General features: G+C 36.3%; 1 protein-coding gene across 2 annotated transcripts in view; it reads left to right on the plus strand.

The window, feature by feature from the left end:
• The window catches only part of Tubgcp4 (tubulin gamma complex component 4), a 43,347-nt gene that overhangs the window by 6,093 nt on the left and 20,530 nt on the right, over nt 1-16,724 (plus strand). For both annotated transcript variants that reach the window (XM_046460689.2, XM_046460690.2), the window contains exons 3-9: nt 1,179-1,301; nt 1,628-1,681; nt 2,127-2,183; nt 5,061-5,140; nt 8,229-8,430; nt 10,665-10,830; nt 11,043-11,167. In XM_046460689.2, the coding sequence (XP_046316645.1) occupies nt 1,179-1,301; nt 1,628-1,681; nt 2,127-2,183; nt 5,061-5,140; nt 8,229-8,430; nt 10,665-10,830; nt 11,043-11,167 (807 nt within the window). The remainder of the gene's footprint in view (nt 1-1,178; nt 1,302-1,627; nt 1,682-2,126; nt 2,184-5,060; nt 5,141-8,228; nt 8,431-10,664; nt 10,831-11,042; nt 11,168-16,724) is intronic.

Genomic DNA, 16,724 nt, shown 5'->3' on the forward strand with positions numbered 1-16,724 from the left:
TTAGGAACTACTAGTATACTTTACAGCATCCTCTAGCTACAATATGTTTTCTAACCCCTCATTCCAAGCTTCTTATCACATTTGTTGCTGATTTTTGCTATGTGACCTACCACCACCAGTGTCTGATCACCCAAGTCAGTATGTAGCCAGAGAGATGATCGTCCATCATAACCTCTTACAAATGTTCACCACAGTTCCCCACATAAAAACTACACAAGATGCTCCTACAAAACAAAAACAAAAACAAACAAAAAACCCTTGGAAGTTTCCTGAAAGATAAGCTATATTTGTATATTACCCCTTGATGAGAGTCTCATGACCACCCCGCCATGTTGACTCTCAGATTTATGTTCTTGATGAATTGCCAAGCCAGGCAAGAGAAGATATGTTGGGAGGAAGATTGAGGTCATTTTATTTATTCAGTAAATATTTACCCTCTGTTCAAAGAACTGTGAGAAGCTGAGATACAAAGATGAGTAAAGTATGGTTCCTAGCTTTATGAAGTTCATGGTCTAGTGAGGACGACATCTAAATAAAAGTACAGTTCACTAAGTAGGATGTTACGAAAGCAACAAGGTGGAACTGTTAATTCCCAAGAGAGAGTTAGAAAGGGCTTTGCAGAGGAGATGTGCTTGAGCTGGGTCCTGCAGAAAGAGTAGGTGTTTGTCAGAAAGATGAGGCACACAGACAGAAGTAGAGTACAAGTCCAAATCTGTAGTGGTAAGAGAGAAGCAAAGCACATCTGGTGAACCATGGAAATGAGAATGCACAGCTGGAAGCAGTGAAAGATAATTGTGGAGAAATGGGTCAAGGCCAGAATGCAGAAGTTATTGTGTGCCATGTAGAGGAATTTGGATATTATTCTGGGGCAATAGAAAGCCACCAAAGAGATTTAAGCTGGGAATGATAAGGCCAAAATTGATTTATGGAAAAATCTCCACTGACTATATTTATAGAGTACTTCTGGTTGGTTGTGACATCTGGGACTGCTTGGAAAATTAAAATACCACATTTTAAAAGGTCAGTGCTCAAAATATATTCTGCTGGGTGTTCCTCTCTGAAGTATTCCTTTGATTTGTAATTATTTAAATGAAAACAATACCACTAATAAAGGACAATGTCTTCCTCAAGTTTCAGGGCCTGAGCTAAGAAGTTGACTTTTCTTTGTTTGGTTTCAGGACCACCACCCATCTCAGCAGGGATCAGGTGGGCTACATGGAATCTATCTGAGGGCCTTCTGCACAGGGCTGGATTCAGTTCTGCAGCCTTATCGCCAAGCACTGCTTGATTTGGAACAAGAGGTGAGGAAGTGGAGATGTAGGAAGCAATGCTTCTGGGACAGCAGATTGGAGCATAGTCTCAAATCGAAGATGTTCTTTGATAAGGTCAGGCAGTTAAAACTGAGCTATTTGTGGTTGGAGGGTACAGTGTTCTCTCTTTGATCATGCCCAAATCATGATCAAAGTGGCTTAGGAATCATGGCAAAGGTTCCTGAGTGAGCTCTGTAGCGTAGAATTAACACTAAGCCCATTCTCAGATTCTCTTCTAGTTTTATACATGAAATTGATTCAAGATGTTTTTTGTGAAGCCCTAATTACAGTAGTTTTTTACTTGTTTTTTATTTCAGTTCCTGGCTGACCCACATCTCTCCATATCACATGTCAATTACTCCTTAGATCAGGTATGCGTCCAAGTAACAAAATGCCTTGGAATCTGTTGACATTATTAAAATAATCTTATTTATGCCACTCTTTTGAGAATGTTTTTCCTTATAGTACCAGAGTCCAGCATTTTATATTTTCTGCATTTTGTATTCTTTACTACATCAGAACTGCTTAAAGAGTTCCAAATTTAGTTAATAATTAATGTCTCATGTTAATGTTCTCATTGAATTCAATATTAAAAATTATGCCAGCCTCAGAAATAGATACTACTTCTGTCTGCTATCTTCTTCTTGTTTGCATCCTATCCCCAAATCAAATTGCCTTAGTATATACTAACTCTTGACTGTTCTGTGGTATTGTCATTTGTCTTAACTTGAACTATTTAGAAAAAAAGCATTTCCTGAGTTGATTCTTTTCCCTCTGCATTTGATTAACTACCTTTAATTATTCTCTACTTTGCAGTTCCAACTACTTTTTCCCTCTGTGATGGTTGTAGTAGAGCAAATTAAAAGTCAAAAGGTGAGAACTTTCCTTTTTGCTTTTGCTCTGGCAAATACCAAGGAAATATTAATAATCAAGGTTGCCTTACATTCTTTTTGGTGAAAAATATACTAGTTCTTAGTAGTTTTTTACTTGTTAATTTACTCATTCAACAGAATCTACTTATATATCATGCTAAGTGTCAGAAATATAAAAATAAGGCATGGCCTTGTTTTTAAGCACCACCTGGTTCAGAAAACAGACAAATGTTAATAGATAGATCCAGGAATGTTCATGGGGCAAGGTAAAAATGCTATGAATAGTTGGAGGTGAGAGCAATTTACATTAAGGGTATAGAACTGTTGAGTCTGGGTCTTGAGGAGAAGCAGAAAGTTAATTCTTAGAAAGAAGGTGATAGATGTATGGTTAAGGTGCTGGCAGTTTTCTGAGAATTATGAAACCACTGGGTAAAATACAGATGTTTATTAGTTAAACTATGCCTATTCTTGTCCCAAGTTTTCATGATATTCATTGAAAAGTTAAGAGTTCCCAATGTCAAGGAGAATACTCTTTCTTGGCAGAGTTAACAACTTGTATTAGTCAGCTTTGCATTCCTGTGACCAAAATACCTGACAAGAACAACTTAGAGAAGATGTTGTGTACTTTGGGTTCACAGTTTCACAGTCTATGGTCAGCCAGCTCCATTGCTCTGGGCCTAAGGTGAGGTCAAAGCATCATGGCAGAAGGGTATGATAGAGGAAGGCTGTTCAACTCATGGCAGCTCAGAAGCAGACAGAGAAGAACCAGGCAAAAAATATACTGTAAGGCTACGCCCCCAGGAACCTGTTTCCTATAGCCATGCCCTGCCTGCCTATAGTTACCACCCAGTAGTCCATTCAGATTATTATGCATCAAATGGATTAATCCATTGATGAGGTTATAGATCTTATCATCCAATCATTTCACCTGTGGACATTCCTGCATTGGTTAACACATGAGCATTATGGGGGATACCTCACAGCCAAATCATAACAACTCTGAAGAATGAGTTGCTTTGAGATTTCATATTAGAAGAAGAGTCTACTCTGCTGTTTACAGTCTGTAATTGGACCAAATAGACAAGGAGAATAAACATGTTTAGCTCAAGTTTACATGTTTTTAAGCTCTCATATTTATGCATTAGCATATTAAAAATGTTCACCTAAGGCCAGGGTTGTGGCTCAGTGGTAAAGCCCTTACCTAGCATGCGTGAGGCACTAGGTTTGATCCCCAGCATCACATAACAACAAAATAAAGGTATTGTGTCCATCTACAACTAAAGAGATATTAAAAAAAAATGTTCACCTTGCTGAATGTAACTAGTTACATAATTAATTTGCCACATTGCTGTGTTAATTTTGCTCTGTGAATATAGAAACTTTCATGCTCTGCCTACAAAACCAGTAGGGAGGCTTTCTGTGGCCCATCAAAGCTGACTGCTCTCATCAAATTACAATGTCCAGCTTTTATTGTGCACTTGCTCTATGTTAGATATTTGTAGCAGGTACTGTACTAAATGCTTTACATACATTATCACATTCAATCCTCTAAAGGGTTAAGTATGTGAAAGAATGTGCTCAGAGTCACACAGATGCAAGTAAGTTGTAGGGCTGGGATATAAACTCAGGTCTATCTGACTGCAAAGACTATGCTGTAAAATACTAATCTACTTCCCAAAAATGAGGTTCCCAATGAACCTTCTAGTTTAGTGGAGTTAATGAAAGTATAGTATTCCCAGACTGCACATCTAAGTTTACTTTTTCCAGCTTCCATTGGCTATAGGAAGGAGAGTGGAAAACGAATGAAAGAATTACAGATGGATGAATCTTCCTTCCTGCCAGAAAGGTGATAGAGAAACTAGTGTGCTAAGTAAGGCTCTACAGAGTTTAAAAAAAAAGAAATACATGTGGTCAAGAGCATAGGCTGAGGCAGAGAATGAGGACTGATCACAACAGGCATGAGAGGGGCTTCTTTTTAAGTGATGAAATGTTTTAGAACATCGTGATGGTTGCACAATGCTATAAATTTCTAAAAGCTGTTAAATGATACACATAATATGATTTAATTTTATGATATATAAACTACACAATAAAATATAAATATTTTATATATAAAATAAATTATACAATAAAATATATGAATATTTTATATATAAAATAAAAAATCTAGGTGGCATATACCTTTTATCCAAGCAACTCAGGAGAGTGAGGCAGGAGGATCTTAAGTTCAAGGACAGCCTAGGCAATTTAGTGGACCCTGTTTCAAAATAAACATTAAAAAAGGGCTGGGGATGTAGCTAAATGGTAGAGCATTTGCCTAGCATATATGAAGCTTTGGGTTCAATTCCCAGGAACTAGTACACACACACACACACAGCCTAAAGTACACAAAGGCAGTGAATTTGTGGGGGAGTATATACCTTACAAGTATTCTGAATTGGGTCTTATCCTGAAATTAAAAACTTTCCATGATTTTGGAATTCTGACTATAAATGATTCTGGTTTCTTTAGTGCATTTGTTCTCAAATTTCACTGCACATAAGAATCACCTTGAGGGGGCAAGGGAGGGGGCTCAGTAGTAAAGTGCTTCCCTAGCATGTGTGAGGCCCTGAGTTCAATCCCCAGCACTATCAAAAAAAAAAAAAAAAGATGCAGATTGCTGAGTTCTTTCCTTGCAATTTGCATTACTGCCTATCTACACATTATGTGGATGGTGCTTGGGGGGAGGAGCCCATCTTTGACAACTCCTGTCAGAAGTCTTGTGAGATAGTTTATCCACATTTTCTACTATAGTGTACCCACTTGGTTGAGTATAGAATATGAATTGATATTGCTTGAACTGTTTGAATCCAGATTAACAAGTCTGTATTTTCCTCAGATTCATGGTTGTCAAATCCTAGAAACAGTCTACAAACACAGCTGTGGAGGGTTACCTCCTGTTCGAAGTGCACTAGAAAAGTAAGTGATGGATTAATTGAGGTTGGGGATAGCGGGGGAGGTCAAGTAACTTGACTTCTCTTGTATTTTGTTTTCAGGTCTTCTCAGATTTCCCTCAGGGTAGAGTTTTGACCAGGATAGAAAATCCTATAAGCAAAGGAGCCCATGTAATCCTTATGGTGGTTCAGGATCATCTGCAAAGAGACGCTTATAAAATAAAGTATCAAAGCCAGGGTTAACTGCCAAGTTGACCTTGAGGCAATCTTTTTTAATTTTTGGATCTCATTATCCTTGCAGGATTCTCATTACATGTGCCAGATACTGCTTATTATGCTTAAATATGCATATGTGTAGCCAGTATTGTGTTAAAATACTTTGTAATCCCACAGTGTCATAAACATATGCAAGGTTGTCTTTATCAGGAAATTAGAAAATTACCAGAAGAAAAATTAAATAAAGATATATTCTCTTGATAGACTATAAAGCCATTAAGATTATAAACACCATAGTAATATGTAAAAAAACTTCATATGATACTTACTGAAAGATGAAACAAAATTGTATTTGTTTTAATAATTACAATTGTATAAAAATTAATGTTGAGTATTATTAGAGGTTATTTTTTGGATCTTTTCACTCTCCTCTTCCTCATTTTTAAAAGACGGTATGGAAGAGTATGATGGTTCATACCTCTAACCTTAGAGACTTGGGAGACTGAGGCAAGAGAATTGCAAATTTGAGGCCAGCCTCAGCCACTTAGCAAAACCCTATCTCAAAAAATAAAAAAGGGCTGGAGATGTAGCTCAGTGATAAAATGCCCCTGGGTTCAGTTCCCAGTACTACAAAAAAATAAGTAAATATTAAAAATTAAAAATGGAGCGTAGCATTAATTGTAGTAGATGATCTATAAGACTCTTCGCAACTCTTCCCCCCACCTGCCCCAAAACCATACAGGGGATTGAACTCCGGGCCTCACACTTGCTAGGCAAGCACTCTATCATTGAGCTACATTCCCAGCCCCTCTTCACAACTATTTTTTTTTTTTTTTGCTACTGGAGATTAAACCTAGGGACACTTAACCATTGAGCCACATTCCCAACCCTTTTTTATATTTTATTTAGAATCAGGGTCTCATTGAGTTGCTTAGGGTCTTGCTAAGTTGCTAAGGCTGGCTTTGAACTTGCAATCCTCCTGTCTGAATCCCAGGTGCTACAATCCACATTTTCTACTGTATTTTACCCACTTAGTTGAGTATAGAATAGGAGTTGATATAAAGTGTTATCCTGTATCTGGAGCCAATGGGATTATAGGTGTGTACCACTACAGTTGGCTCACAACTCTTAATCTACACAACTCTTGAAACACTGAACAAGTAAACCCTCAGCAGAGCAGGAAACTTTCCAAAACATGCAATGGGGACTGAATCCTCTATTATGTATTCAGAATATAAAATCTCATGTAAATAATATTGATACATGTATTTGATATATATTTTGAGAGATCAAATTTTATAGATGTTCATAAATGTAAATGGTTTTCAATTTGACTTTTTAAAAAGAGACAGTCTATTGAGTTAGTATACTAAAAATAGTAGGCTTGAGTTCCTGTAGTTTTTTTGTTTTTGTTTTCTTGTACCAGGAATCGAACCCAGGAGCACTTAACCACTTAGCCACATTCCCAGCCCTTCTTGTTTTTTATTTTGAGACAGAGTCTCACTAAGTTGCTTAGGACCTCACTAAATTATTGAGGCTGGCTTTGAACTTGAGATCCTCATCCTACCAAACTGCTGGGATTATAGGTATGCACCACTGTGCCCAGCTCCTGTAGTTTCTTTTTCTTCCCAACTTTTGAAAAATTTCAAACCTGCAAAAAAGTTGAAAGAATATTACAGTGAAACACTTGTACATTCTTTAGTTTTACCAGTTGTTAACATTTTGCCACATTTATTTTTTTCTATTTCCCTTTTGGGTATGTGTGAAATACACACATGCCCTAATTTTTAAAATTGAATCATTAGGACATAGTTGCAGATGCCTTAACACTTAACCATAAAACTTCATCTTGTATTTCTAGAAAAAGCATTCTCTTATTTAACCTTAGTACCATATTACACCTAAGAAAGCTAACATTGGTTCCATAATACAATATCTAGAATATATTCACATTTCTCCAGTTGTTCCAAAAAGTCCATTACAACTGTACTGTTTTTGCAGTTCAGGTTCCAATCAGTTTTCACACTGCATTTGTTTGTCATGTCTTTTTTAGACTCCTTTAATTTGGAATGATCCCCCTTGCCTTTTGTTGTTGTCTATGATAATGACTTTTTATAAGAGCCCTTACCAGTTGTCTATAGAATGTTCCACAATCTAGATTTATCTGATTCTTTCTTCATGATTAGATTCAGGTTAAATATTTTTGGCAAGAAAACAACATAGGTGATAGTATTTCTCATTCCATCATACCAGAAAGCACAGAAAGTAAATTTAGCCCATTACTGCTGTTGTGAAGTTTGATCAGGTCTCTTGTCCATCAGATCTCTCCACTATAGAAGTTTCTTTTCCCCTTTGTAATTAATCTGTTATCTGGTAGGTAATCCATTGAGACTATCTCAATATTCTATTTCTTAACAATCTTTCCGTATTTTATTTTCATTTCTGCATTTTGTCAGATAATGCATTTTCATATATTACTGGCACTAACATTGAATCTTCTTTTTCTATGTAATTTCAACAAAAAGAATAAATTTAATACTGTGTTAGCTAAAAAGAGACTCCATTAAGTTCATTTCAACTTAATGAGATTCAACAGTTTTGAAACTTTACACAAAGAAAGGAAAGAGAATGTGCCTCTCCCAAAAGAGTATCACAACATTTATGTAACCTTTTCAACTTCAGAATGTAGGCTGCAACTATGGAAATTTAATTACTTAGTTCATCCACAAATAATTAAATTAAAATAGCACAATTATTTTTAACTTAATTTGTTATTTCCCCTATGACTCACCAAACTCTCAGGCCTCTCTTTATCCTGTAGCATGGCTTCTGAGGTGCTGGTTCAAGTCATATTCTTTAAGTAGACCACTAAAGCTCTTGCTCTCCTCTCTCCTCAGAATCCTGGCTGTGTGTCATGGGGTCATGTATAAACAGCTCTCAGCGTGGATGCTACATGGACTCCTACTGGACCAGCATGAAGAGTTCTTTATCAAACAGGGTCCATCTTCTGGTAATACAAATGCCCAGTCAGAAGAGGATGAGGAGGATCTGGGCATTGGGGGATTGACAGGAAAACAACTGAGAGAACTCCAGGACTTGGTGAGAGCACAGCAAGAAGCCCAGCGTACTCCTGCCAGGAGTCAGAAAAGTCTGCAACTAAATCATCTTTTGCTGATTCCTCTTCAGAGATCATAGTCTGAGCACCTTCCCTAAATTCTTTAGATGTAAACATTGCTTTCTCTTAACTGTTATGAGAGAAGAAAATAGAAAATATGATTGCAAGGTTCTGGGGATATAGCCCAGTGGTATAGCACTTGCCTGCCATGTAAAAGGCTGTGGGTTTGATCCCCAGCACCAGAAAAAAAGAAAATTTAATTGTGAGATTCTTTTTGCTTCCCCTTTTACCATTGTATGCATTTAAGAGGTAATAAGTCTCATCTCTACAAATAATAGCTACCCTGTAGCTTTTCAAAATGCCTTTTGGAGTTTTGATTAGACTTCACAAAGTCCTGTATTGCCCATATTCATCCATCCAGCCAGCCATCTGTTTATACTGTTACAATATTTTATTGAATGCCTGTTACATACTAGACATGATTCTGGATGTCATGCCTACATAGACAAAATGTAATCCTTGTCCTTAACCCATTATGTCCCATCATCCTATGTATAGGACACCTATAAAAATTTAAATTGAGGAATCTCATAGGTGTGCTATAAAATTTTATTTTTTTTATAGGTGTTCTCTAGAATAGTGGTACATAATGGGTTAATGGACTTTTAGTTTAGTGGAAAGTGAAGAAAAGTTGACCATTGGTATTATAGTATACCAGGGATTCTGAAATAGAATAAATATAGACATTCTTGGAAGATGTCTTGGAGTAGAGTTTTGGAGTAACTAGAGAAGGGTTTTCAGTGGAATGTTATGTCTGAATTGCAAAGGACTTGAGAGGCAGGTTAAGATATATCCAGGCAGAGTGAATGATTCATGTAAAGGTACAGATCCTGTGGAAGACATGGCTTGTTTGGGGAACCATTAGTGATTCAGTTGAAATGGTCAAAGCCTAAAGTAATATATGTTAGAGATGGTGGCCGGGGAGAGGGCAGGTGGCAATTGATGAGACTATAAAGTAGTATATAAAGAAGGTCCCTGTAAACAGTGGGAAGGAGCCCTTGAAGAATTTTAGGCAAGACAATAACATGTTCAGACTTTTTGATCACTCTGAATGCTGTGTGGGAAATCAATTTTTAAAAATCAGTATTGTAGGCAGGTAGACCCATTAGGAGAATGTTGGGAATACTTAGAGAAAAAGTATAGTGCCCTAAACCAAGGGCGGTAACAGTGAATACAGAGAAAAGTAGATAGGTCTGGGAGATGTTTGGGAGGTAGATCCAGTAGGACTTAGCATTTGGTTGGCTGTGGGTTGAGGGAAGAATCAAGGATGATTTCTGCCTTCAGCATCCAATTGAGTGTGTTAATAGGGCGTGTGTACTGGTGGTGTTTGGGGAAAGATGGTTCTAATTTGGGGCATGTTGAGTTTGAGGAACTTGAAGGAAATGTCCAGTGGGCTTAGCCTGAGGCTCATGAGAGCAGTGTAGCTTGTTCTGAATCTAAATACGGAGACATCAACATATAGCTCAGAAGTTAATTTGGGGTGCATGGGTAGCTTTAAGAGGTTCTCTGAAATGTACATTTGTCTGTACAATAGATATGTACATTTGTCTGATAGGTCCATAGATTTTATAATTTCAGAGAGGCCTGTGACCTAAAAAGATTAAAACTGTCCTGATATATCCTGAAGCCACAGAAGATGTGATTATCCCAGAAGAGTGTAGAGCAAGAGAAAAAGAGGGTCTGGGACAAGTCCTGAGGAACTCCAGCAGAACAGATATGTATATAAGACCTGGAAAAATAAAGACCAGCTTCTTGCATTATACAAGTAAAGAAGCTCATGTATTGCCCAAGTTTTTACATAGTAAATACAGGCAGTGTTAAAAATCCTGATGGTTAGGAAAAAAAAAAAATGGGTTAATGGACTTGTAGTTTAGTGGAAAGTGAAGAAAATTAGACTATTGGTATTATAGTATACCAGGGACTCTGAAAAAGAATAAGTATAGACATTCTTGGAAGATGTCTTGGAGTAGAGTATTATTTCCACCATGCCATCCTGCTGCTTGAAAATGAAATATCTCTCTCCAAGAATTATGCAACTTCACGTTTACATTCTCTGAATATAAACATAAATATAAATCGCAGGTTGAGAGAGTTACTAGATATTTCCTTGTTCTCCTTTTCATACTTCATCTCTGATACAGATTATTTCCTTGATTAGCGCCTGATTGAGGAAGAGAACATGCTGGCACCATCTCTCAAGCAATTTTCCCTACGGGTGGAGATTTTGCCATCCTACATTCCAGTGAGGGTTGCTGAAAAAATCCTCTTTGTTGGAGAATCTGTCCAGATGTTTGAGAATCAAAATGTGAACCTGACTAGAAAAGGTAGGAATTTCCTTGCCCAGTATGCCACATCCTCAAAGGTACTTCTTGAGTAATATTTTGTGGCCCAAAGAATACCTGGTCAGAGAGAGTGGCTGAAAATACTTGTGGATTGTCATTGCAGCATAGTACCTGAGAAGTGGGTAAAACTGCTATCTGCTCTGATACACCTTGTCTGTCCTGTCTTCCTTTGACAGTGCCTTCTTATTCCGCAGGATCCATTTTGAAAAACCAGGAGGACACTTTTGCTGCAGAGCTGCATCGACTCAAGCAGCAGCCACTTTTCAGTTTGGTGGATTTTGAGCAGGTGGTGGATCGTATTCGCAGTACTGTGGCTGAGGTTTGTCTTTCATCTTACGTTGTTTCAGGAAGAAAATGGATTATTCCCCAGTTTCTTCTTCGTGTGCCTAGAGCCTAGCTTGCAGAGACTTGAGAGAATTAATAAGTAGAAAATGAAAACACTTTATTTTTAATAAGGCAGGGTTTTTGTTGTTAATGAGTTGAATAAAGAGGAGGTCTTGGTTTCATTTCTGACAGTCAGCAGTCTGTTTATGTAGTTGGCAGTAACTCCAAGGAATCAAATAATTCTAATTTTAGTGCCTTAAATTTTAGTGTAGGAGGCTTGGGATATAGCTAGTTGGTAGAGTGTTTGCCTCGCATGCACATAGGCCCTGGGTTCAATCTCTAGCACCACAAAAAAGAAAAAAAAAATTTAGTGTAGTTTTATAACATATATTTCAGTTATATATATGATAATCTTCCAAGTAAAGCTCAACAAATGTTAGTGAAACTGTCTGGAGCTCAGAATAGGTTAGAGTTCTGTGTTCTTAAGTTTGAATGCCAGTTTAAATTGTAACCAATAAATTTTCAAATGGGCATATGTTGTATGACTTTTAATACTTAGTTCATGGGCATGTGACTAATGTAGATAATGTGAAGTCAGACCTTCAGTCAATTGTTAATGGTTTTCAGCCTTGACTAGACAAATCACCGGGGGAAATTTTAAAGCACGCACTTACACCAAGTCCTTTCTTACAAAGCTTATGATTTGGAGGTCAGGAGGGATAGGTACATTTTGATTTAAAGAAACCATCTGCTGGGGCTGGGGATGTGGCTCAAGCGATAGCACGCCCGCCTGGCATGCGTGCGGCCCAGGTTCGATCCTCAGCACCACATACAAACAAAGATGTTGTGTCTGCCGAAAAAAACTAAAATAAATAAATAAATATTTAAAAAAAAAAAAAAAGAAACCATCTGCCAACCAACAGGCAGACTTCTACAGGTGATTCTGAAGCACCAACAGGGCTGAAAAACCACCATTATGTCTGTACTTGGAGCTTAGCATCAGATTTCTTAAGGCTAGAAGCATAATAATCTATTACAAATGTGGTTTCCTTTTCTGATTACTGTTTCAAAAAGTCTTAAGTTTCAAAGACATAGCCATGATATAGACCCAGAATCACACGTTTTAAAATGGCCATGAAATATCATTTCATTTGATGCTTTATGGGCAATAATCTATTATCTAGAATTCATGTTTCTTTCATTAAAATTTCAAGACACTTGCTGGCCTGTCTATAGCCCAAGGCAGGTTCTTGTCTAAAAGGAGCTAGTATCTATAATTCCTTTTTCTTTTTTAGTAAATCTATTTCTGCTCTGTCTTTGTGTATAACTCCTTGGAAAATATAATTAATGGAGAAAAGTAAAATTTTATTGAGTTATAAGAGGTATCAGAATTGTTCTTTTGAAATTTTGAAATAAATACATTGCTAGAAATATTTCCAGGGTTTTTTTAAAATATTTTTTAGTTGTAGTTGTCACAATACCTTTATTTTATTTATTTATTTATATGTGGTGCTGAGGATTGAACCCAGGGCCTTGCATGTGCTAGGCAAGCGCTCTACCGCTGAGCCACAACCCCAGCCCCATTTCCAGTTTTTTAAAAATAATAGGCAAAGAATCAAAGCTCAGATTCTTTTGACTCTTTTGAGGTTTCCTAGAACTGTAGATAATAGACTGCTTTGAGAAGTATTATAACAATGATAACATAATAATGAAAACAAATAGTGTGCCCAGAAGGAAAAAGGAAGAGTCTTTCTGATCTTTTCCTGCTTTTTTCAGTTTTTAAAAAGAATACCTACATAGCAGTCTGTTTCTATAAAATTCAAAAACAGACAGAATTAACCCAGTGCTAGATGTTAAGATAGTACTGGCTCTTCTTTAGTCAATGGAAGGGAGATAAGGGCTTCTGCGAGCTGATAATGTTCAATGTGTTCCATTTCTTGATCTGGGGACTGGTTATAGAAGTGTATTCAGTTGTGAAAATTTCTCATGCTATTAGCTTATGATTTGTGTACTTTTCTGTATCTTAGAATCCTTCAACAAAAGAGTTTTTAAAAATTCTCCGATACTTAGTAGTTTTTATTTTAATTATATCTTCAGTTGGTTATTGCTTATATAAGTAATATTATTAAAGCTGGACACAGTGGCATATACTTATAATCCCAGTGACTGGGATGCTGAGGCAGGAGGCTAGTAAGTTTGAGGACTGCTTGGGCACATAGTGAGACCCTGTCTCAAAATAAAATTTAGAAAGGACTGCAACGGTAGCTCAGTGGTAAAGTACCCTGGTTCAACTTGCATTATGTAATAATAATAATAATTATTATTATTATTATTATTATTATTAATTTTTGTAAGTTAATAAAACCTGGCAACTTGTTTAACTCTTTTAGTTCTAATAGTTCAATTCTATTTTGTAGGTAGTTGACCATAGCATCTGCAAGTAATGAGACTTTTGCAATTTTTAAATTTTTTTTTTCTTACATTATTAGCTAGAATTATTTTTTTCTCTCTTTTAGCTGGGATTTTTAATACTATATACAACAGCTAGGATGATATTTATGTAAATTGTTAAACAGTAGGGATAATAATAAATATCCATGATTTGTTGGCCCTTGAAGTTTATACATATTAGTTTCTCCATTATAGAGTTTAATGTGGGCTTCTGGAACATAAATTCATCAGGTTACAGTAATTGTCTTCTATTCCTGGTTTGCTATGGGTTGTTATGTAAATGTTGAATTTTATCAACTGCCCCTTTTGTATTAATAAGAAGTACAGTTTCTGGCTTTTATGTTTCTCCTTTGGTCTATTCATATAGAAATTTCTGGTTAGAATTTTCAGATGTCCAATCTTCCTAGAATAATCTGTATTCCATTGTGATGTTTTATTTTGTAGCATATGGTTGTATTTGGTTAACCAATACAATATTTAGATTTTTTTTTTTTGCATCTATATTTGCTAGTGGAAAAAACTATGGTTTTACTCTTGTTCTTAGGTGGTTTTGGAATAAAGATTATATAAGCCTTATAAAATGGACTTATAAAATGTAGCTTTTGTTCTATTTTTTTTTTTAAAGTGAGTTTTTTTGTTTTGTTTTGTTTTTGTTTTATTTTTCAATTCTCAGCGGACACAACATCTTTGTTGGTATGTGGTGCTGAGGATCGAACCCGGGCCGCACGCATGCCGGGCGAGCACACTACCGCTTGAGCCACATCCCCAGCCCCTGTTCTTTCTATTTTTTAGAATAGCTTATATAAGACAGGAATTCTTACTAAAGGTTTGAATTTACCTGAAAAACTAGGTTTCTTTCTTTCTTTTTTTTTTTTTTATACAGGGGATTGAACCCAGGGGCGCTCAACCACTTAGCCACTTCCTCAACCCTTTTTTATATTTTTATGGCAAGATAGGATCTTGGTAAGTTGCTTAGGGCCTCACGAAGTTGCTAAGGCTAGCTTTGAACTTGCAATTCATCTGCCTCAGCCTCCTGATAAGCTAAAGTTTCTTTAGGAAGGAAAACTTTACAGTTCAGTGTGTTTAAAACCTATTGACATAAAACATTTACTTCTTATTTATATATTAAATACATGACAATAGTGGAATAAACATTTACTTTTTTAAAAAATTCTTTTTAGTTGTAGATGGACACAATATCTTTATTTATTTATTTTTATTTGGTGCTGAGAATCAAACCTAGTGCCTCATCCGTGCAAGGCAAGTGCTTTACCACTGAGCCCCAGCCCCAAACATTTACTTCTTAATGTAAAAATTTTTAGGAACTTATTCATTTCATCTAGATGTATTTTTAAAATTCATTGATGCCTACATTTCTCCTTATTTTCTTCCTTGTTTCATGTTTTACATTAAAACAGTTTTTAGCTGATACATAAACATAAAAATTGTATATATAGGGATACCATATAATATTTCCATGTATGTATACTTCAAGTGTGATTAAACCAGGTTAAGCATATTTATCTCAAACATTTTTTATGCAAAAACTTTCAAATCCTTTCTTCTAGCTTTATGAAATGTATAGTACATTATTTTTATCTACCTCACCCTATTGTGCAATAACACGTCAGAATTTTTTTGCTCTATGTAAGCACTAACTGTAACGCAGTGTTTATTGATCAACCTTTTCCTATCCTTTTGCTAACTCTTACTATCTGTCTCTCTTTCAACTTCTGTAAGATCATCCTTTTTAGATTCCACATGAGTGAGATCATGTGGTACTTGTCTTTTTGTGCCAGGATTATTTTACATAGTGTAATGAATTCCAGTTCTATCATGACACAAATGGCAGGATTCTATATTTTTTTTTAATAGTTGAATGGTATTCCAGTGTGCTTTGTGCCACATTTTCTTTTCCTTTTTCCCCCGCTCTCCAGTACTAGGGATTGAACTCAGGTATGTTCTTTATGTTCTTTGGCACATGCTAGGCAAGCACTCTACCACTGAGCTATATCTTCAGCCCTTTTTATTTTTATTTTTAGATTTTTGAGACAGGTCTTATCAACTTGACCTTGAACTTGTGATCTTTCTACTTCAGCCTCCTGAGAAACTTGGATTACAGGGGTGGTCTACCATGCCCCTCTGTCTCTCATTTTCTTAATCAATTCATGAGTTGACGGACACTTAGGTTGATTGAGTTTCTTGACTATTGTGATTACTGCTACAGTGAACCTGGGAGTGTAGCTGTCTCCTCACCATACTGATTGCATTTCCATCAGATACATACCCAGTGGTGGCATTGCTGGATCATATGGTAGGTCTATTTGTAATTTTTTATCCATACTGTTTTCCATAGTGGCTGTACTAATTTATATTCCTGCTAAAGCCAAAGGACAAGGATTCCCTTTTAACCACATCCTTGCCAGTACTTATTTTTTTTAGTCTTTTTAATAATACCATTCATTATGGCTTTGATTTGCATTTCGCTGATAATCAGTGATATTGAGTATTTTTTCATGTATCCATTGGCATTTGTATGTTTTCTTTTGAAAAATGTCTATTTGGAGCTATTGCCCATTTATTATTCAGGTAATTTAGGTTTTTGCTATTGAGTTCTTAAGAGTTCCTTATGTATTTGTCAGATGCATAACTTGGAAATATTTTCTCCCATTCTGTAGAGTGTCTTTTCATTCTGTTTGTTTCCTTTGCTCTGCAGAGCTTTTTAGTTTGCCATATTCCATTTATCTTTTTTTGTTCAGTTTCCTGTACTTCAGTTTCTTGTCCAAAAACCTTCTTGTCCATTACATTGCCTAGTGTTTCCCCTATGTTTGCATAGTAGTTGCATAGTTTTAGGTCTTATGTCTTTAATACATTTTTTATTTGATATTTGTAGCTCATAAGAGAATCCGTAGCCAGGCATGGTGGTGCAAGCCTGTAATCCCAGTGGCTCTGAGGCAGGAGGATAGTGGGTTCAAAGCCAGCCTCAGCAACTTAGTGAAGCCCTAAGGAACTCAGTGAGACCGTCTCTTAAAAAAAAGTAAAAAAGGGCTGGGGATGTGACCCAATGATTAAGCGCCCCTGAGTTCAATCCCCAGTACCAA

Source organism: Marmota monax, unplaced genomic scaffold (assembly GCF_021218885.2).
Source record: "Marmota monax isolate L192 unplaced genomic scaffold, Marmota_monax_Labrador192_F-V1.1 WCK01_AAM20220418_F8-fsc00001, whole genome shotgun sequence".
In the NCBI taxonomy this organism is placed as follows: domain Eukaryota; kingdom Metazoa; phylum Chordata; class Mammalia; order Rodentia; family Sciuridae; genus Marmota; species Marmota monax.